The following is a 21,359-nucleotide window of genomic DNA, read 5'->3' as shown; positions in this document are numbered from 1 at the left end:
TAAATTGCTGGAAAATGTGACTTGTTCTAACCCCCACTTGACAATCCCTTAAAAGACAAGCAGACATCATTGTAATAAAACAAGTAACTGGCCTTAGTGACAGAGCTGGGGAGACTGGGCAGTGGGACCCCAGCCCCTGACGACATGGCATGGCTTTTGGACCCGCCTTCTGTGAGGAGGGAAGCAGGTCTAAGACGGAAGGATGCTGAGACTGGAAAGGTGCCAGGGACCAGACCAAAGTGTGGGAGGCTGAAGGTAGCCCCAGTTAGAAAACCTGAAAACCTGACCTATTCTCAGTTCTCTCAGTGAGAAAACACAACACAACAATGCAACCACCATCTCTCAAAAAAACAAAAAGGGGGGGGGGCAGGGACGTCAGGTAACGTAGAAGCATGCTGCCCTCCTTCGGCAGCGTCTCTCCTGCATACAGACAGTGTTGCTGGGATCTCTAGTCAGGAAAAGCACTGGGAAGCTGCAGGCCTGTCAGGCACCTGCGCAGTTCCCGCTAAAGTGCTTTCTCAACCTGAGTGCTGCACCCCTGGTCCTACCAGAGAGTCCCTTCTAGACGAACCACAGGTCGGTCCTGGGTGCTTCCTCCCCATCTTAGCCTCCCACCCTCCTCTCATGAAAACACCACCATTTAAGCAAATTCACTGGGTTACCTCTTCTGTCTGCCTCTGGTGGATTTTCCAGTTGTGACTAAGTGGGTGATGAGCTGGTGGACACTGTTGGGGATTTAAGGGTGAGATCAATATATATAACAGGACTATGGAGATGGGAGTCTCAGCTCTCCTGGAATAGCTGAGCAGGGTCATCTGCCAGGCCACCAGGAGGGGCTGCAGGCAGGCAGATGACCTTCCTGGCTTGCTTTGTGGAAGTGTGTGCATCACAGAACAATGTGAATGTGCCCCAGGAATGAACTTCTTCAGGCCTCCACTTCCTCAGCTCCTGGGACATGTTTGGATTGACACAGAGAACCTCGAGCATTTGTCCAGCGATCACATGCTTTAATTGAGTAGTATGAGGCGGTATACGCAAATCCTTGGAAACGGAATGGGTCGAATGGGTTGTGCTCATTTCTATTCATAATTTATTTTTTTGCATTCAATGCTCTATGGAGAATTGTACAGTTCTATTCTTAATTATTCTAGTCAACAAAGGAAAAGCTCTATTGGCGGTTGTTTGTCAGGGAAATGTGTCTAACTAAATTGAGTTTCCCCTATTACATGGGCTTTGCTTTCCTCCATCTTTACCTAAAAAAGAAGTTTCTGAAAAACCAGAAAGGCTTTCTGTACTGAGGCCACGCACGCCTTGCCCAGGCTGAAGGAAGAAGATGGTGTGGCCAGGTCCCAGTGGCGGGGTGGGACCATTTGTTACCTGCTACACTAGTGGCCTTGGCTCCAAATCAGGCCCGATCTGAAGTTTTCTGCAAATATTGCAAACCAAGTCACTAGTACTTCCTACCCATGGTCAGCCTTAAACTCTCCACTCTCTGGCTACCACTTTCCCATTTAGATGGAACTGGGTACTTGTTGCCCCTCGCCTCCTCATACCCAGCCATTTTTAAAGCTATAGACTGAAAAAGGAGGAAGATCTGTCCGCCAAAGCCAGGGAAGGTGATGGAATTGTGCATGACTTCCTCTGCGGGCCAGGATGGTTTATTAATGATCCATGGGAAAAGAACAATCGTTCTGCTGACAGCTCCACATGGAACTAAGCAGCTTCACAGAGCGCTGACTGCCTTCTCCAGTTCTGGCATCCGCAGACCGCAGAGCTACTTGACACAATGACGTGGGGTTTCTACTGGGAAAGGGCACCCGAGATGGGGGCCTCAATCCAGTGGCCACTGAAGAAGCCTAAGCTGGCCCTGCACCTGGCTTTACACTCAGCACCTTCAACTTCTTGAGGGTACAGCCCACTCTGGGAACCCACTCAGGTAAGTGGCTCCCTCTGCTGGGAGGGAGAGGACACGCAGCAGGGTCATCTTCCATCTTCCAGGACGTGCTTTGTTCAAGTGTGTGCATTACAGAACAACACGATTCAAAACAGGTGACATGGCGGAGAGGCAGCAGCTGGGGTAACCCAGTTCCTTCAGCGTGAAGCCCCTTCTAAAAGCCCTCTTGGTCTTCCCCCCAGGTAAGTGAATTACTACAATAGCTGTCATTCAAGAAGGGATAGGTGGAAGGAGAAATAAATGTGGGAAAAGCGATTAGATAAAAAGATACAGAGTTTTCGAAATGAGCTCTTTGGTGTGTGGACTCTGAAAGGTCAAAATGGGGGTGGGGATGGGGTAGAGGAGGCTCCTCACAGCTTTTCAGTGGGAGTCAAAGGCCCCCAGTGTGTAGGGGAAGACTCCCCCTCCCACACACACTCCCATACCCTGCTTGTTTCTAGAGCTGAGGAAGAAGCTCACAAGAACAGTCTCTATTCCTCGTCCCCTGGTAGAAATGGACCCCCTGTGAGTATGAGCCCTTCCATTACCCTCCACTCAGTCCCGACCCTGGGTGAGCTCAAGAAGGGACCAATAAAACTCTGCACCTTCAGCAAAACTGGCACCAGTTCAAGAGGGTCATGGACTTTTCACTCAGCACACTGAATTTACATTCTGAGGGAAAACACAATAAAGGGAGCCTGTGCCCTTCTGAGAATCAAGGAGGAGGCAGCAATGTCCAGAGGCTGATGCCATGCTGCCTCCTTGTGAGCATACAGCCCATGTAACGACCCCCTCACAGAAAGCCCCAGAGCATCAAACGGGCTCCACTCCACAGCAGCGTACTTGCTCATGACCTGCAGTTTCCTGCCTCACTCAGCTTTGATGACAGGAGCCAAACACAGTGGCTCTCATTAAAGCCGCCTGGCAGCTGAAGTAATCCCAACTGAAGATCTGCAAGCTAAGACAGAGGGAGCGGCCTGGTGGCTTGGTGGGGCAGGGATTGGTGCTGCCTGCCATTTTTCCTCACCGTCACTTCAGTCAATAAAGGAAAAGGTGAATTGATATTGATCTCTTCAACACCTCTCAACGATACTGTACAAATTACAGAAACACAAGGGGAGGGCGGAAGAATGAGAGAGGAAGAGCAGAGGAGAGGAAGTCTGGGCGGTGTGAGGAGGGGCTCTGTCCTGTAGTCAGTCTCCAGGCGCTGGGTGGTCCACAGGCTTGTGAGTGCTGTGATGGTGGTGGCATGAAGAGCCCTGTCTCCCACCTTCGGGGGCTGCTGTGAGCAGTGTTTGTGTCTCCCACTGCGTTACTTGATTATCAAGGCTATGGGGTGCAGCCACGTGGCATTTTTTAAAGCAAGGCTAGAAGCTTGATATCAGGAGGTGCTATGGAGTCCTGGTGTGGTGCTGTGGGATACAGCACTGGACCGCTAAGGTCGGTGGTTCAAACTCACCAGCTGCTCCTAGGAAACCTTATACAGGGTTGCTATGAGTTGGAATTGACTCGACATCAGTTAACAACAACGACATGGAATCTTGGTGTGTGTTGTAGGATAAGTATTGGACTGCAAACCGCAAAAAGTTGGCAGTTCAAATCCACCAGCTACTCCTCGAAAGCCCTATACATGGTTGCAATGGGTCGGAACTGACTCGATGGCACTTAACAACAACAACATGGATCCAAGTCCCCATGCACTTCTGAAACTGCCATACTTTAATGGCATTGGGATGGGGTACTGAAATTAATTCTGGATGGGAAAGTAAGTATCCAAAGCTTCAAGGCCAATCTCTAGCTATGCCTCGCTAGCCTCACCCCTGTGTCACGCCCCAAGAAAAACTGGACAGGCAGCAGGTAGGCTGAAGCTGCCTTGCTTTAATCTTGATTGTAAGAAAGATCATGGCTCTGTGGCTGAGGCCTATCCTCTGAAAAGACAGGCCAAGAAGACCATAGGCCAGGGCCAGAGTAGAGTGGTAGAGGACGGATCTTAACTCTGGGCCAAAAGAGACAAAAAGCACATTCAAGCAATCTGATGTGGCCCCTTTTCCCAGGAAGACATTGAATTCAGTGCCTGAGTTTCACTTTCATCTCAGGACTGTGGCTCTCGGCAGAGTGAGAGAGCCCCTCAGTCCTGCTCACCAGGAAACAAACCAGCAGGAGCTCAGGATGCGGAAAGGCAATGCCACTGCCACATTCAATAGCAGAGACCAAAGGGAAACTGGACAAAGGGAGGAGTGTTAGTTCAACAGGGCAAAGACTGGGCAGAGCTCGGGTCCAGGCCCACCGGCATGGCCAGAGTCCCTCACCGGGTCAGCAGCCCCTCAGCTTGTATAGACACTTGGCGTCGGCAACCCTTCTCTACTAGGTGAGAATAATGGGGGTCTCTTCCCTCAGGAAGTTTACACCACACTTCTATATGTGTCAAACTCAAGCAAGCCGAGGGCCTCCATAGACAATCCTTTCAGCTTTCTCAAGGCCGAACAGAACTTAAGTGTCCCCATTTTGTAGATGGTAAAATGAAGGCAAGTAGTCACATATAAAATATGAAACAGAATCCCACCTTAAGAACCTGTGTGTGCACACAGTGAGAGCCTTGAGGAGGCTCCCAGTGCTCCTGTACAAATGAGCCCCCGAGACAATGACTCGGTACAATTGTGTAATTCAGGAACCAGGGACAACACAGCTTGCCTACCTTCCTCCCACAAATACCTGAAGGGCCAAAAACGAAGGGCAAAATAAAACGCAAGTTACAAAGCTGCTGATGTGTTTAGAGTAGAAGTGCTGAGATTAGAAGGAGGAAGTGGTTAAGTGCACCCTGGGCATTTAGAAATGGCCACGTCTGCAGCCCTGTAAGCTTATGACGGATGGGCTTGGGCCGTCTCTGCCGGGCAGACCAAGAGACTGGCTCTACACTCAGGAGGTGGGGAGAAAAGCCGTGAAGCGGGATGACAATAAGAAATGGGCATTGAGCAAACACCAGTACCCTTCTATAAGGCATCTTCCAAGTCTGAAAGTGACCCGATTCTAAAATTACAAAATGGCAGGTGGCCAGGCCCCAAATCCATATCCAATCAGTGGTAATGGGTTATTTGTTGTATTGTCTCACATAAGGTTGCAGCACTGCTATCAAAGCCCTGGGCCATGGTTGTACAGTTATTCAACTGAAGAGGTAACAGCAGTGGAGATACTCAGCCCTTAGGTCTTAGGTGTCTGTGGGGCTCCTATGGGTCCTGCCTTCCCCTGTTGGCCATGGTAGGTCTCATCAGCCCAGAGTCACACCTAGGGGAGCTCCCTGCACAGACTCGGGATCTTGGGCACTACCCCTCCAGACCTTTGCTTTTCCATGGAACACGATGCTGTCTAGGAAGGAGTTTCTCCCATGTTGAGTCATGCAGGACCAGAGGCAGCAGCATCCTATCTTTTAACTTACTTGGTAGAGACACGCAGAACCTTGATGGGACTTAAACTAATGTCCATTTGAGAACTTAGACTGAGTGGGCAGACAGGCTGTAATTCAAGTGCCACATTCATTCCCTTGCTAGTAGTAGCCTCTGAAACCCAAACCAGAGTAGTGGTGAGGGGCAAGAGTGGGGGTGGGCGGGCACATAGCAGAGCCTCGTAGGTAGGGGGTCCTAGTACTGTTCTGCATGAAGTCCATGAGGAATGCGGCATACAACACACACATTCCTATATTTTTCCCACCTCCCTACTCCAGGAGAGTGTTTTTATCCCCACTGAAGTTCTAATCCTAGAGTGTAGCTAAATTCTGAGTTTTCATTAATAATAAAAATGATGATGCAAGTTGTTTACTGAGTGTTCAATACTGCCCAGGTTTTGTGTTGGGTAATTTACATGAATACATACACACAGCCACATGCTGCATAACATCCGTACCAGCAAGGTCTGACCACAGATACATCTAACCCTGTCAAGTCGATTATATTGAAACCTCAAGGTACATAACACTGGCTTGTGATAACAAAGGAGTTACTTCACAACATGTATCAAAACATTATTATCACTGTATTATTATGTTAAAGATGACTGAGTGGAGCTAGAAGTGTTTCATTTTTTATGCAAGGAAAGGTATACTGTATACTAAGACAACCATTTGACAAACTGTTAGATATGAATGTACCCAACTGTTCTGACTTAGGTACAAATTCACCTAAAAGACTAATGAATGAACTCAACGTGCTTTGAATCTGGAGACACAAACTCACCAGCAGCCACTTCTTAGAAACTCTGTAAAGGGTCATTATGACTCGGAACCAATCCGACAACACTTAACAACGAGCCTGTGTGTAATAGTGTATTTGCACCAACATCCAAATACCATGCAGTTCTACTTTACAGAATGTATGGCGGATAATAGATGACTGCATATGTGTGTCTATAGACACACGAACACACACATACACAGTCCTACAGAGAAAGCACTCTTGAAACAGGTGAGGCAGTTGATGTTTGGCAGGACTGCTGCATTTCATAACCCTGGGGGACCATTCACACTAAATTCTATTATGCATCAGCTTGCCCTGGGTTTAGAGGCTAAAGAACATGTCCAAGGTTAACCAAGTAAATGGTGAAGCTGGAATGAGAACTCAGGTTGATTCGCCACATGTTACTGAGTTTTTGTTAAGTGGCAAAGATAACCTAAACCATTCTGGAAAGGGGTCTAAGAATGAGCTTATTCTTGGTTAATATGTGACACGTGCTCTGCAATCCAGGTGAGGTTAGGGTGTCTATGTTGCTAATTCTCAAGCTTGCTCATAATCTTATTTCACACACCGCAGCAATTCACAATAGACTATTGGTCACTTTCATTTTCAAAATCTATTGAAGTTCAGCTGACCAGAAACGGTCCCGGGTGGAGTGGCAAGTACAAGTTCATGAATTCAGCCGGTTTGGAACAGAAGTCCTCAGCAACAGACACAGGGAGGGAGCGTGTTAATGGCAAAAGAGGGCAAGGTTGAGGTCAGCTCATCGACCAGTACTGTTATTCCTGTGTCCTTGGAGGAGTCACATGTGAGGCACCAGGAGGATGTTAGCATTACCTGGAAGTCAAGTGCAATCTACAATCTGCTTACTCTCTGCCCATGTTCTATGTTCTAAAAAGGAATCAGTTCAATTATGTAATTCCAAGGGGAAATGATTAACATTCAGACAATGGGCGTGGCTGGGAGTAGTTAGGGCAGACACAACAGGGAGGAATGAGGTTCAAAGATACCCCAAACATGCCAGCACCTGAACCCACACTCAAGTCAACACAGGTGTTGGCCAGTGTGTTGGGGTCCTGTTTGGGAGGCTCTTCTGGAAACAGATATTGGGTGGATCTGTATGAGGTCATTTTCAGTTTGGAAAGAATATACAATCTGCATGTAAGAAGGCATTAATGAAAGAGAGAACATTTCCCAATTTCGCTTCCTGAAGGAAGTGGGCAGGCTTCATAATAAATTAGTTCACCTGGAAGACCAACATTCTGAGCTGATTTTCTTTAGTTCTTTGTTACTTATATTATCAATACTAGCTTCCATTCCTTTTAGAAAACTCTCACCAAAGCTCAGAAAGTAGGCACTATTCAGGATGATTAAAGAGGTAAGAGAAACCAGGAACTGCTCTTACCAGGGGCATCTGAGAGAGCTAAATGAATATAAATGGCACCCAGCTCTCCTAGCACAAGCCTCACTTCTGAGAGCCCAGCAGTTTCTTCCTCCTGATAGCATTTCTCCATTTGGCTTGGGTCACAGGCCAGGATAACAGATCAGGAAGCTGAGCAGCCTGGCAATAGCTGTCTTCTGCAAGGATGGCTTATAAAAGCTGTCACTTCATGCCTGAGAGGCAGGCAGTACCACATGCCAGGGGCGGAGAGGCTGCTCAGCAGGGCTGTCTGAAGGATCTCCCTGACCTTGTGCTTGAGTACAGTGGAGCAGTAAATGTAGTCACTGCCCACTGTCCTCACCATGAGGCCTCAAGTTAGATGAGCTTCAAAGTTAGAGCTGTGGCCCAGCCTCGTGGAAAGATGCAAGAGAAAAACAGGGCTGAGCCTCTCACACCTGTACACTGGTATGGATCTGGGTCAGAACTAAAGCTGGCCCAGAGGAACAGTATATGCCAGGGACAGTGTTTGCCCAGGCTTCTACTTGGGGGGAAGAAACTCAAATTGTGACCAAGGAGCACAACTCTCATTTCCTTTAAACAAAAACAGACAACAAATTGTCAGAAAAACAAATTGAACCAGCAGAGAAAACCTGAAGGCTTCTCAAGGAAGAGTTTACAATAGTAAACTTCAGGAGAAGGATTTAGATGTTTCTGCTAAGAAGGATGTTCTTCCCTGAGGTAGAATTAGCATCCGTGAGGCCTTCTCACATGTCCCAAGGAGGTAAAATCTGCGAGGCTCCCAAACCATGTCTTGCTCTACCCCAGCTCCAAAAGCCAGCCTGGATTTGTTGGGCACTGGTCTCTGGAGGGCAGTGAGGCCTATCAAAGTAACACTCAGCCAAGCCAATGAAAAATTAGGTCTGGTAGGTAGCTATTTGAGAAGAATGGATGCAATTCTATGCTTGATTGGCTATGAAAGTTACAAGCACAAGACTAGGGAAATAGATACGAGCCTAGCTGAGGTGGCAGATTTAGGGGAGGAATCCCACTGGAGCCAGCAGGCTGTTGGTACCCATCACCACATGCTCCTAAGCATGCTTGGTTGGGGAAAGTCACTGATGAGTGGAGACCAAGCTACCTTAGGACTTCAGAAGCTGAGAAGGGAGATTCAGCATCCAGAGGAAGGGACAAGAAGGAGGGGGTACTACAAGATAGTATTCCCCTGGTCCTCACTTTGATCTACTGAGAGAGAATTTGAAGCTTCTCTTTTTGGGTCTTTAGGCACCAGGAAGGAAAAGACCAGGAACCCTAGAAATGTAGTGGCAGTTAGTGGTTAGGTTTGTTGTTGTTAAGTGCCATCGAGTTGGTTCCAACCCATACCTATCCTGTATAGGGTTTCCAAGGAGCAGCTGGTGAGCTTGAACCACCGACCTTGTGGGTCAAACTGACTGCAGTCTAGCGTATTCATCCACAGCGCCACACCAGGACTCCAGTGGGTAGGTAGCAGACTGGTATTCACATGGGGCTTATAACCCATCTCCAAATAGGAATTTGTTGCCCTGAACTGTAAAATAAGCTTTTCACCTCATTTAACTACCTGAGACAACAAAGTAGAGGATACGGGAAACAACCATGAGGGGATGGAGACAAGCAGCCTACACTGACTGGGGCATCGGGTGAAGGAACACGAGCGCTTGTTTTGTACATGAGCACTGTAGTTACAAACAATAAGAACACTTGTATATCCTATCTCGTTGCTTGCAAGGATCTTGGTTGGACAGGTTGGAAGAACCCAAGGAAGCGAGAGTCACCTAGTAAGTACACAGTCAGGTCTTGGTTCTTGGTTTTTTCAACGAGTAGGACCTGGATCAGCAGCTCAATGCTCCAAAGCCCTTTGCTCGCCACCATAAATGCTTAGCTTCAAGAGCTTCCCCAAAGAACCTTAAAAGGTTAATGAAAGATAGGTCTGCTTCCCAATCTCTTGAAACCTCACAGAAGTCAATTAGTGGGCTTAATAAGTATCTGTTGAGTATCTCTTACTAGGCACAGGGAACACAAAATGAAACCCCCTGGTTCTGTCTTGAGAAGCCTATAACCCTTGAGGGGGGAAAGACCAGTGCACAGATCGATCCTTTGGGTACAGTTGGTGAGGGCATGGATGTACACACAGGATGCTGTGGGGTCAGTGGAAGGGAGAACAAGGGAAAGCTTCCTGGAAAAGAAAGTGTATCTGAATGGACACATCTTACCTTAACGAAAGAGGCCAAACAAGGCTAGGGATGGCTGGAGAGACAAGTTGACCTAACAGATGAGAAAGACTAGGCAGCTGACAAACTTGTGGGACTGCCAGTGCTACCAGGCCAGTTCTGATGAAGAACCCATGATTAAAGAGGAGTGAGGAGACGAGAGATTGCAGAGGTCGTCAGGAAGGCATGTACACCAACGAGAGGAAACTGTATTCCAAAGGCAAGGAAAGGTACACAGTTCTAGACAGTACAGTTAGCTCTGTCTGTTAATAAAGATCAGAAACAGAAATATGGGTGCATGTGATCAGCTTGAAAGGAAGCAAGAGAAGTTAGCCAGCCATCACTACACAAAAGGCTGCTGTTGTTGTTATTGTTAAGTGCCGTAAAGCTGGTTCCGACTTACAGCGACCCTGTATAGGGTTTCTGAGGAGCAGCTGGTAGAGCTGAGCTGCACGAAAGTGAAGCAGCAGATGAAGGAGGGGTTGGGCCATCAAAAGACAGAAAACTTGAGACAGGAGCAGAGTCCTCTCGGTACCCTGTAGTCTGTGGACACGCAGAATCAAAACCAGTGACTCTTAATGGAAGACGAACTACTGCCCAGTCAACGGTGGACCTTCAGATATTCTAGGACCAAGAAAGGATAAAACAAGACTAAAACAATGATGACCTAGTAGCAAAAATACTACATTTGGGGAGAAAGTGCCCCTGATTTGGAATGCAGATACCAGAGTTCCAGCGTCTATCTTACAAGTGGTTCTGTGAAGAGAAGTGGGTGGGTCACCATGCTACAGGTTCTGGAAATGGATCCTATTTTTCTTACAGGTCTGCTGTGAGCCAAAAATGGAATTTTGTGTATGAAAGCATTTTAAACTACAAACCACTGTACAAATGTAGGTGGATCATTAAGACGAGTTCTTCTCTGAACTCCCCCCTAAAGGAAACAGTCCCAAACCAAGCTGCCTAAACTCTGAGGCCGGTGATGGGTGATGAACTGCCAGGAGAGTGTGGGGAGGTGGGAGAAGCCTCACTCCAAATGGCCTTTAATGCCTCCAGGGACAGGAAGACTGTTTAAGAAGCTGGCCGGCCCTGATGTGTTATTCCCTCCTTCCTGGGCAGTGACTGAGATTATCCAGAATAAGGTGCCTTTGTGCAAACAAATGAAACCAATTGCCAGACAGCCTGCTTGCTTTTCCAGCAGGTCCTTAGAAGCAGATCAGTGAGGGCTACCATGGGAGAGGCTCTCTGCTTATCTCTGCAACAGTGTCCTGTGTCCTCTCGGGTCTCCCTGGGGCTTGAAGGATCCCCTGCTTGCCATATGGGTCAAGCAAGGGCTGAGCAGCCACATACCGCAGTACTTGTGGGCAAATGTGGGGAGAAGACCAGGGCTGGAGGAGTACAGACTCAGAACCACTTTCACCTGCTTGCTTGACAGTATCTTTGTCCAGCAGGCAGCCGCCTATGTGGAGCTATCCTGAAGGAGACGGGCACTATCATTTATTCCAAGACTTGGTTCCCTGCTCCATGCAAACACACACCAACAGTCACCACGGGGTCCACATTCCCCTGAAACATAAAACACATTTTCTTCAAACAGCACAGTTGCTTGTAGTGCGCTTTTCTGAGTGTTTTTACAAAGCAGGGTTGGTGGGAGCCAGAGGGGATCCAAGACTGTGGCCTTGCCAGGATCTCCCACAGTGAGCTCCCCAGGCGGCTGGCTGCCCTCAGATGTCAGCAAGAGAAAAGAGATTTAGGTCAGGGCACAACAAAGGGTGACTTCTGAATTCTCTGAGAGGACATAGGGTCATCAAGAAAGACCTTGGGAACAATCACCAAGCCCCCACCCCGCCCTTCCTACAGTCTGGAACTGTGGAGGCATTGAGCCTACAGACCCCATGCTGAAGGTTCAGGGTTTCCAACAGAGCAGCTATCACAGCGCTCAGCAGTGAGCTTGGCCTAGCTGGCCTTCAGCAAGATGTGTGACGAGATCCCAAGTGGCTCTGTTTTATTCCAAAGAATGGCCCCACAAAGAGGGGTGGCTTGGCATGTTGGATCCAAGTATGAACCAGGCATTCCAAGGCTGGAGAGAAGCGCTTTCCCAGGACCACATGAGAGCTGGAGTGCTAGCCATGGGTACAGTCGCCCATCTGAAAAATGACCCCAGATCTCCCCGTCCTGGGCAGCAAGGCAGAGAATTACCTGACAGAGGCAGCTGTATGTTGGGGGCACGCGGAGGTGTCACATGATATTCACCACTCCCCATCACAGCTAAAGCAGCAGACCCGATGGTTCTACATGGTGTGGCCTCAATGACAGGGGACATGAGAGCCTGTTCTCATTTCCAGGATTACAACAAGACCACACCTATTATCTTCGGACTTAAACTCAGTTCAGCATAGATCTAAACAGCATACTTTTTGGTAAAGGACAGATAGTGAATATTTATGGCTTTGTGGGCCTTAAGTTTCTGTGGCAATTATTCGACTCTGCTATTGTAGTGTGAAATCAGCCATAGAGAAAGACATTCAAGAATTGGTGTGGCTGTTTCAATAACACTTTATTTATAAAAACAGGTGGTGGGCCAGATTTTGCCCACCCCTGCTTTGCACCAATGGAGTCAGGCTGGGAAGAAATGTTGAACATATGGGATCTACTTTGAGTATAAGTAAATGCTAAGACCCTGGGCTGCTTTGGGCTTCAAGGTCACAGCCTCTTCTTGCCCTGGAGCTAGCAGTACCCAGACTACGAATTCAGGAGACAGAACAAAGGCTGAGAAGCAGCACCATGTAGAAATATGGAAGAAAATACAAAATGCAGTGAAAGGTGGCAGCAGACACACTCAGGAAGACGGATCCTGAGATGGTCAGAAACCGCAGCAGCTTTTGCTGCCGAGTGGTACTGTAAACAAACTGACGGCAGGCAGGGTTAGGGTCCCGAGAAAATGGGGGCCATTCCCACCCTCCACCTTGCGGTTGAACATGTTGAGAACAGACTTATCTGACACTGTGCAGACTCCACATAAGGAAATGGACAGGGACGTAATTCTCTCTTCGCTTGAGACGGAGGAAAGACAGAGGCAGGAATTTCTGCCCTGACTAGTCCAAGTCAAGCCAACGCACTGAATAAACATGGCGTCCCCTCTCAGCGCAGGCACCCTGCCTGGCAGCTTTCTGTCCTCCTCCTGGCAGGGTTCCGACACAGTCCCCACCCTGCTCTAGATTCTTCTCAAGTCAGTCTATGGATCATGTGCAGGAGTCCAACCCAGCCCCAGTGTCCCTGTGAGAAATCTGTGTGAATCTCCCTTCCCCTATTATAATACCCATTGAGAGTAACAGAAAAAAGCATGCAGCTGGGAGAGAATTCCTGGCCAACAATAAAATCTTATCAATAAAACTTTCAGAAAGATGGTGGGCAGGGTCAAGTCACATCCTCAGAATACCCGGCCATCTGAGCTAAATCTGGTTGTCAAGAGAACAGACAGAAGGTGCCAACACCAGGCTCCAGTGTGGTCCGCACTGACTGTGGCCATCACTGACTGTGGCTTGTACCACAGGGGACACACAGTTTAGCAGAGGTCACCCCCAAGGTGATCATACAAGGAGTGAGAGGCAGTGGACCCACATTAGGGCAATCACATCATGCTTCCCCTTCAGGATGGGTAGGAACTCTGCATCTAATTTGATGATAATACATTAGACCTTCTCCCCTTTGGGATCCCCTTGAGAGGCGGAGTGTGCATGTGTGTACACGTGTGCGGGGCAAAGAGAAACATTCCATAAGACAAGAGAATAAAAATATGAAAGTAACACAGAGGGAAACATAAACCAATAAACCTATAGCAAAACAAAAGTGAATTAGTTACAACTGGTTCCTTCAGTCAACACCCCAACTCATCCTTAGTTTAGGGCACATTCTCCTGTCTGCTGGACAAAGACAAACAGTCAGCCCAAATAATCATTTAATCAACTAACAAAAAAGCAGAAAGGTTCTCCACCCCGATAGAGAGCTAGGACAGACTGGCCACTACAAACAAGAAAGTTAAATATCAACTTCGGATTGCAGTTAAGGTTCTGTAAACTCACTCATGTGTCCGAGGCATCAAAAGTGAGGGGCAAAAATTGATCTTTTTCTGAAGTCAAATATCAACAAATATACGGACAGAGGTAAGGTCACCACAGCCGAGAGAGGAAAGGGCCACCCAGGCCTCTCAGTGGTCAGTATTCTTTGCCCTATTGGGCTTCTGGAAATCACCAGTGGGCCAGAAACATAAGCAGAAGAAAAGTGGCTGGGAAACAAAGAGCTAAAGCAGAAAGAGAAAAGGTTGTGCAGGAGATGCAAAACACAGGCGGATGGCCATGGAGAAGTGGGAGGCAAAGCTGGGAGGGACAAGAGCATTGGCAGCCAGTGCTGTAGGCAATCTAGTGATGGCCGGTGCTCCCAAAGCTGTAAAGTCTTTAAATCCTAGACTGGAATGGACTCAACCTGCCATCTCCAAAGGTCCGCACGGTCAGAGGGGAACTCTGGGGAAGTCCTCAACATTTGTCCCAACCCCATATTACTTCCAAAATTACAACCACCACATGGGGATACTGGAGGTTTGAGTCCTGAAATGTCTCTCTAGCTGGGGGCTATTTTTCATTATTACAACTTCAAGCTACATTGTGTATATAAATGGGGGATTTGGGGATTCGGGCAAGTTGCATACCAATATAGGATTTCACAAACACAAACGCATCTTAACAAAAATAAAATAGACAGAGGATGGTGACAATAGGATCAACTAACTGTACATTTGTTGGCAGACAAAGGCTATGCAATATGCAAGTGATGCTTGGGAACTGAAACTCAACGTTTCTTGAAGTGAGAATTTGCTGTTTTGCCACACCACTTGCTTTCACAAAACGAGAAGGCAAGTGCTAGGGAAATCCCAGAGACGTGGAGGCCAGCAGCAGGAAGACTCTGCTTAGTCAGGAATGGAAAGCACTGGTTCTGCGGAGGCCAGGGCCGCCAAACACAAGCATCGTGGGCCAGTTACTCCTGCATCTCTCACACCCAACAAGTTTGCTGGTGATCAAATCAAGGCAAGAGATGCTGACGATTATGCGCAGGTACTTGTATCATCAGATACCACTCAGACAAGTCCATACATCTGATCTCAAAGATCCATACAGCTCTATGAAACAGACAAGACTGGGCACGCTTAGGGTGCGATGGCTGTAGACAGACTCTTGGAACAGACAAGCTCTAGGAAGTCCATAATCCTGGAGCTCCAAGCATACTATGGAGGAATCCTATGGACTAAACTACAGAAGGATGAGGACAGAAGCTGACCCAAGCTCTACGTCTGAGCACTGCCCCTTCCAACACGGTTCCTGTTTGTGCCCCCCTCCCTCCCAGCAGACTGTATGGCTAGCCCACTCCTGGAGAGGACATGGATTTGGGGATGATGCTTGAGAAAAACGAGCAGGTAGAAGGGCACCGGAGCAGCTGAGAGCCTAACTTGCCTTCAAGAGTCAGCCCAACAGGCAGAAACAGAAATACAATTAAATTAAGTCAGAAAACCCGCTACAGAAAATGCAATTACTCAAAGATACAAATAAATGTTCAAAGAAAATTGGCCCCTGACAGGGTTAGTCAAGCTTCTAAATCCAGCTGGAGCAGGCAGCTCTGGCTCATTCGCCAAGGAGGAGGCCTGCAAAGCTGTAAGCTCCCTGCATTAGGATCCTGGCACATATTCAGGCCACTAAGGGGGAGGAGCACTTTGGAGGTGGCTGGACGATGAGGCAGGGCTCAAGGGAATGAGACGTGGGCAGATATCAGAATGGATCTTGGCCATGAAGCACAACAGACTGGCCTCTGACCCCGTGGGCCCCAAGCTCTTGCCTTCCCCCGAGACAAGAAGCAACCAGAAGGGCATGGTCCTACCTCGCGCTGCAGTACCAGCTCCTTGGTGAAGAGCGTAGCTTCCTCACTGAAGGGCTCTCCCTCCTGCACCAAGCCTGGGAGGTTCCGGGCTCCTCGGGGGCATTCGATGCCTGTGTCAGAGAAAAGGAGTGTATGTGATGAAAAGGGGCCACCAGGTCTGCTCTCCATCAAGGACAGGCCCTTGACACTGGCAGCAAGGCAGGCATGTGATCTGGATCCCTTCACATCAGAGGCTCAGGTAGAGGGAGTGGGAGCTGTGGAGGATGGCCACAGCTCTCCCCAAGTGGGAAAACCAAGCCCATCACAGCAGCCACCATGGAGAGGGGCTCTCAGCTGCAGCCTCTGGGGAGTATGTGAAAGCCCTAGCTGCCATCTCCTTGCTGCGCGACCATGACCCATCACCTACCTCCATGACTCTCTCCTCCCTTGAGTCACACACTGAAGCATATCCCAGCCACTCTGCCTCTGGGAGCCATTAGAACCACCTCCCAGACATTTCAGCTGCTGTTTGACTTCCACATCAAATTCGGAAGTGTTAACTCGGTGTTAATTTCTTCTCTAAAGCATTTCTCCGCCCTCTGTGTCTCCTGGCTTTATTTTGGATCATAGTAGCATCATGTTTTTCATTCAAAAGACCAAAGCTAGAATACTGTTGAAGGGTTTGGAGTCTGGAGTCAGACGCAGACTCAGCATCCTACCTTGGCCGCTCACTTGTGTTGTGACCTTGGCCAAGTTACAGACCCACCAAAGCTGGTAAGAAAGGTGCACTAATAGTATCTATTTCAGATGGCTGCTGTGTGAACTAAGGCAGGTGGTGTATATGAAATACCTCCACAGAGCCCAGCAGGTATAAGGAAAGGTTCATGCATTTTAGCCATCACCACTACCATCACCACCACCACCATCATCATCACCATCACTACCATCACTACGACCACCACCATTCTCAGTAATCACCCATGGTCCAAACCTCTGCCACCTGTGATTCCACAACTACATTGACTAGCCATGAGGACAGAGATTCTGCCCTGTATGTTTCTTTGTACCCAAGGACAATTTGGTCTCAAATAGGAGCTTATAATCAACTTACAAGGAGCTCTGGTAGTGTAGTGGTTACGAATCGGGCTGCTAACTTCAGGGTCAGCTGATCGCAACTACCAGCTGTTCTGTGGGAGAAAGATGAAGCTTTCTGCTCCCATAAAGATTTACAGCCTTGGAAACCCTGTACAGGGTCGCTATAAGTCGGAACCGACTCCACGGCACATAACAACAACAACAACCAACTTACACTGCTTACAGAATAACTCATTCACAAATATTCATCATTAACAGCAGTTACCTGTTACAGGCAATGAGATATGTTGAGTTCTGATGTCTGAATAAGACTTGTAAATATTTCAAAGAAATTTATACTGCAGTTATAAATTATCAGGCCAAATGACTAGGCTTGATATTAAGGAAAAGAACATGGTCAGTATAAGGGGAGGGATACATTTAGCGCCCACGAACCTCAATCACTGCTGGTCCCTTGCAGTAAGGCAGGGAGGAAGCCCTAGGTGGTGCCAAGGGTGAAGTGCTTAACAACGATCCAAAAGACTGACAAGTTCAAACCCACCCAGAGATACCTTGGAAGACAGTTCTGTGATCTGCTTCTGAAAAGTCAGTCTGGAAAACCCTTTGGAACATACCTAGGGTGGTCACCCCGGTACAGTAGTTGTTGTTAAGTGCCATTGAGTCAAGACCCTGCATAGGGTTTACAAGGAGCAACTGGTGAGCTTGAACCCTGCAGCTCAAACTGACCTTGCAGTCTAGCACATTAATCCACAGTGCCACACCAGGACCCTTATTCACAAAGAGCCTCAAGTGAAGGTCCAGGAAGGAAACATACAAGATCAGACATGAGGAGGCACAGAAGCAGGGTAACCAGGCTACTGCCACCACCTGCTGGGGAGTCTCTGGGTGGAAGGGACCCACCACTGATGGCCAGATGGTCCAATGCTCTTGGAGGACTTGGGGTGGCTGCTTGTGTTTCTGTCATAGCACAGATTCAAGACCATAAAGCTCCTAGGAAGCGGAAGAGCCTGTACTTTGGGTTTCAGAAGATCAAGAACAGAGGTTTCTCTCTGAGCCTCAAGGCCTACACAGTATCACAGGCACGGCTGGGTGGGCGTGCCATACCAGGAAGGCAGGCTGTGCGGCCTGGGAGCAGTTAGAGCTGGCAGCCTTGGCAGCTATCTCGTGCTTGCAAAGTTGGGACTGCTCAAGGACCTACCCCAAGTCACATGGGTAGGAAGAACAGCAGGACTGCTGAGGGTGCCAGGCTGCAGAAGAGGAATGGAACGTAGTTTTTTAAAAGACAACAATAAATTCACAGAACTGACGAGCCTGACATTAACCCCAAAGGGAGAGATGGGGGCTATGGCAGAATGGAAGAGAGTCCATGATTTTCACAAAATCACTTTTCATTCCATATCTGCAAAATAAGCGAAAACAGAATTGTCAAAGAGAAAAATGAACAATGTTTTGAACTATTTTGCCACATAACTATACATAAAGTGTTGATGCAGAAACAAGAATAAAATGGGAAAAAAAGTTCCATTTGTTCCTGACCCTCAGCATCTGTTTGCGTGGAAGAGCCCATGGCAGCTGCTGTGAACTGGGGACAGAACTGGGATAAGGCTAGGAACACAGAAGCCATTTTCACTGGTGGGGACAAAGCATTTCTGGGTCTCACTGGTTGAGTATGTTCCATTCAAGTCTGTTGTCACTTTCTTGGCACTCTGAGGTCTCCAGAGGATGGGGAAGCTGCAGAGAGTCTCCTCTTGGCTCTTGGAATCTTTGGGGACCATGAGCCCTGCTCAGTAAACTCAAGGAGTGAAACCTGTCAACTGAAGCGTATTCAGGAGTGGCTGTTTGTGCCTGGTCGTCTAGCCCAGTTACCCTACATAGACCAAAGAGTTAAACTCAGGAGAGAACAGAGGAGGAAAATGACAATTTACTGTGAGCCCGAAACTGTTGGTGAATAGATATTTTACAGATGAAGATCAAACAGTTCCAAATTACAAAGCCATTAAGCGGCATATTTGAACCTTAGAGAGTGTGTGGGTGGAGATCTGCTGAGGCAAGCTACTCTGTGAGGAGGAATGGTGCAGACCAGTGCAGTACACACTTTCTGTTTTTCACTGTGACACCTCCCCCACATTTACATTTGGGTGTATACAACTACTTATTCAGTCTGTGTGCTATGTGAATAATCTGAGTATATGAAGAAGAAAGTGGCACCAGGATTGGAGGAAAACTCATTAACAACCTGAAATATGCAGATGACACAACTTACCTGCTGAAAGTGAAGAGGACTAGAAACCCCTACTGATTAGAATCCAAGATTGTAGTCTTCAGTACGGATTATACCTCAACATATAAGAAACCAAATCTTCACAACTGGATCAATAAGCAACAGCATGATGAATGGAGAAATGATTTAATTTGTCAAGGATTTTACTTTAGTTGGATCCACAATCAATGCTCATGGAAGCAACCACCAGGTTGCATTGGGCAAATCTGCTGCCAAAGCCATCTGAAAATTGTTGAAAAGCAAAGGTATTCCACTTTAAGGATGAAGGTGCACCTGACCCAAACCATGGTGCTTTCAATCATCTCATACACACGCCAAGAGCTGAAAACAAATAAGAAAGACGGAAGAAGAACTGATATCTGTGAATTATATAGTACTGGCCAAGAATATATAATATAGTATGGAGTGTCTCTGAAGAAGAAATAAATCTAACTTAGAAGAGTACAGCCAGAATGTTTCTTAGAAGCAAGGAAGGTGAGACATGCGTCTCAGGTACTGTGGACACGTTATCAGGAGGGACCAATCCCTGGCAGAGGTAAATGAAGGAGTCAGCAAAAAAAGAGGAAGCCCCTGAATAAGATGGATTGATACAGTGGCTGCCACAATGGGCTCAACATGGCAAGACTTGGGAGGACAGCGCAGGACCGGGCAGTGTGCCGTTCTGTTGTACAGAGGGTCCTTTCAATCTTCCCATCTAGTCTATTTAATTGAAGAAAAACAGAGAGGTGCTACGATGCAACCCTACACCAGGATTTGAGTTACCTAAGGACCCTGCTAGGGACACAGCCCAGTCTGGAAAACACTGGTGTAGATGGGTGGGGAAAGAGGCAGGGAGGGATGGACCCATCCTTGCTGGTTTTCTTGGAGAGATCCACGGCTGCCCTAACGAAGAGCTTATCAGCTTCCTTGCTTGCTTGCTTATATGTCCCAAGGGATCAGAGACCAAGGCAAGAAACATGCCATCCACTAACAGAGAGGAGACCACACAAATGGTAATATCTTGGCGGAAAACAGTTGTTGCTGCTGAAAACCAGGTGAAGACCCTTGCTATAAGGTGGGTTCTGCTGGGCCTTCCTCACCCTGGGCGCCTTCAATCACACAAGGACTGCACTCCTAGACTGGTGTCCTTGGTGTGGCCTTTGTCATCAATAATGTAGACTTTAAGAAAAAGAAACTGGAGATGAAGAGAAAACAGATCTAGGGACAGAAAGGTAGGCTCTTAGAAAGTGAACCTGTGGTGGTTACAGCCCCGTCAGACGGGCAGGTAGACAGTGAAGTGCTCCCCAAGCTGCTGGATTGTACCGATGAAGTGAGAGATCATCCACGATCCAGAAGCTCTCCCTGGCCCGCTGAGGAAGTGCCCATAATTCTGGAGTGAGCACATTACCTCTAATAGCTGTCATTTCTGATAGCGCACAAGGGCACAGCGCTGCCTGCTGATCAGGATGCCCGAGCTCTGCTGGGCTTCCGACACCACAGACACAGCTAAACGCCACACTTAGCCCTGACACTTAGGAGCCATTCAAAAACAAAAATGAAAACAAACAATACTATGTCTCAGCCTCCCCAAACATCCCGGAGCACCCTTAGCTACTACAGGTTGTGTCAGAAGTAAGTGGGAGCCCCGCTTGGAGACCTTCTCTGCAGAATTCCACTCCTATCCTCCCATGGCTCCAGGCAGCTCCCTGGCCCCTTTAAAGTTCAGTGGACCCACATGCCTACCAGCAAAACCTCATTCTTTTTCACATCTTTTTCTGGACTTCCTGAGATGAGGAAGTCGACCAAGCCAACTTAAAAGTGAATGGTCAGCCCTTGTGGCCTGGTTTCTGTGCTGTCCCTTAAGAAAACTGTAGAGCCTTTCGCGCTTCCCATACTTAGTCTATAAAGTGAAGGCTCTCCAAAATCTCCCAGCCATAAAATCCTACCATCTCAGCTACACCCTTTTGAGATTCCTAACCCAAGAGGTGACTCCTTGAATCCTGGATGCTTCTTTTCAAACTGAAAATGCTGGCTGATGGAGAGCAATCTTTCCATTAAAAAAATTATACAGTTAAAGAGATTGACTAACTAGGTCAATTACCACCAACACTATGGTCAGTCAGCTTTGGAGGCCAGAAGTGCAAATTCTTGTTAATGACCAGCTAATGGCTACATAAGAGATTCTGTTGAATCTCAGTCCCTCTCAGTGAGTAGTCACACTGCATGGGGGCCTTCATGGTAATGAAGTCTCTCCACTCACAATGTGTCCGACATGGGAGCTAGCGGGTGTGTGGCAGACTTGTCCAGGCTAGAAGTGACA

General features: G+C 47.8%; 1 protein-coding gene across 1 annotated transcript in view; it reads right to left on the bottom strand.

Moving 5' to 3' along the window:
• SND1 (staphylococcal nuclease and tudor domain containing 1) overlaps positions 1 to 21,359 on the bottom strand; it is a 550,040-nt gene that overhangs the window by 80,161 nt on the left and 448,520 nt on the right. Inside the window, exon 16 of the mRNA XM_006861100.1 lies at positions 15,706 to 15,815. Within this exon, the coding sequence (XP_006861162.1) occupies positions 15,706 to 15,815 (110 nt within the window). The remainder of the gene's footprint in view (positions 1 to 15,705; positions 15,816 to 21,359) is intronic.

The sequence above is a fragment of the Chrysochloris asiatica genome, unplaced genomic scaffold (genome assembly GCF_000296735.1).
Source record: "Chrysochloris asiatica unplaced genomic scaffold, ChrAsi1.0 scaffold00041, whole genome shotgun sequence".
Taxonomy (NCBI): domain Eukaryota; kingdom Metazoa; phylum Chordata; class Mammalia; order Afrosoricida; family Chrysochloridae; genus Chrysochloris; species Chrysochloris asiatica.
This window is presented reverse-complemented; position numbering and strand designations above follow the sequence as displayed.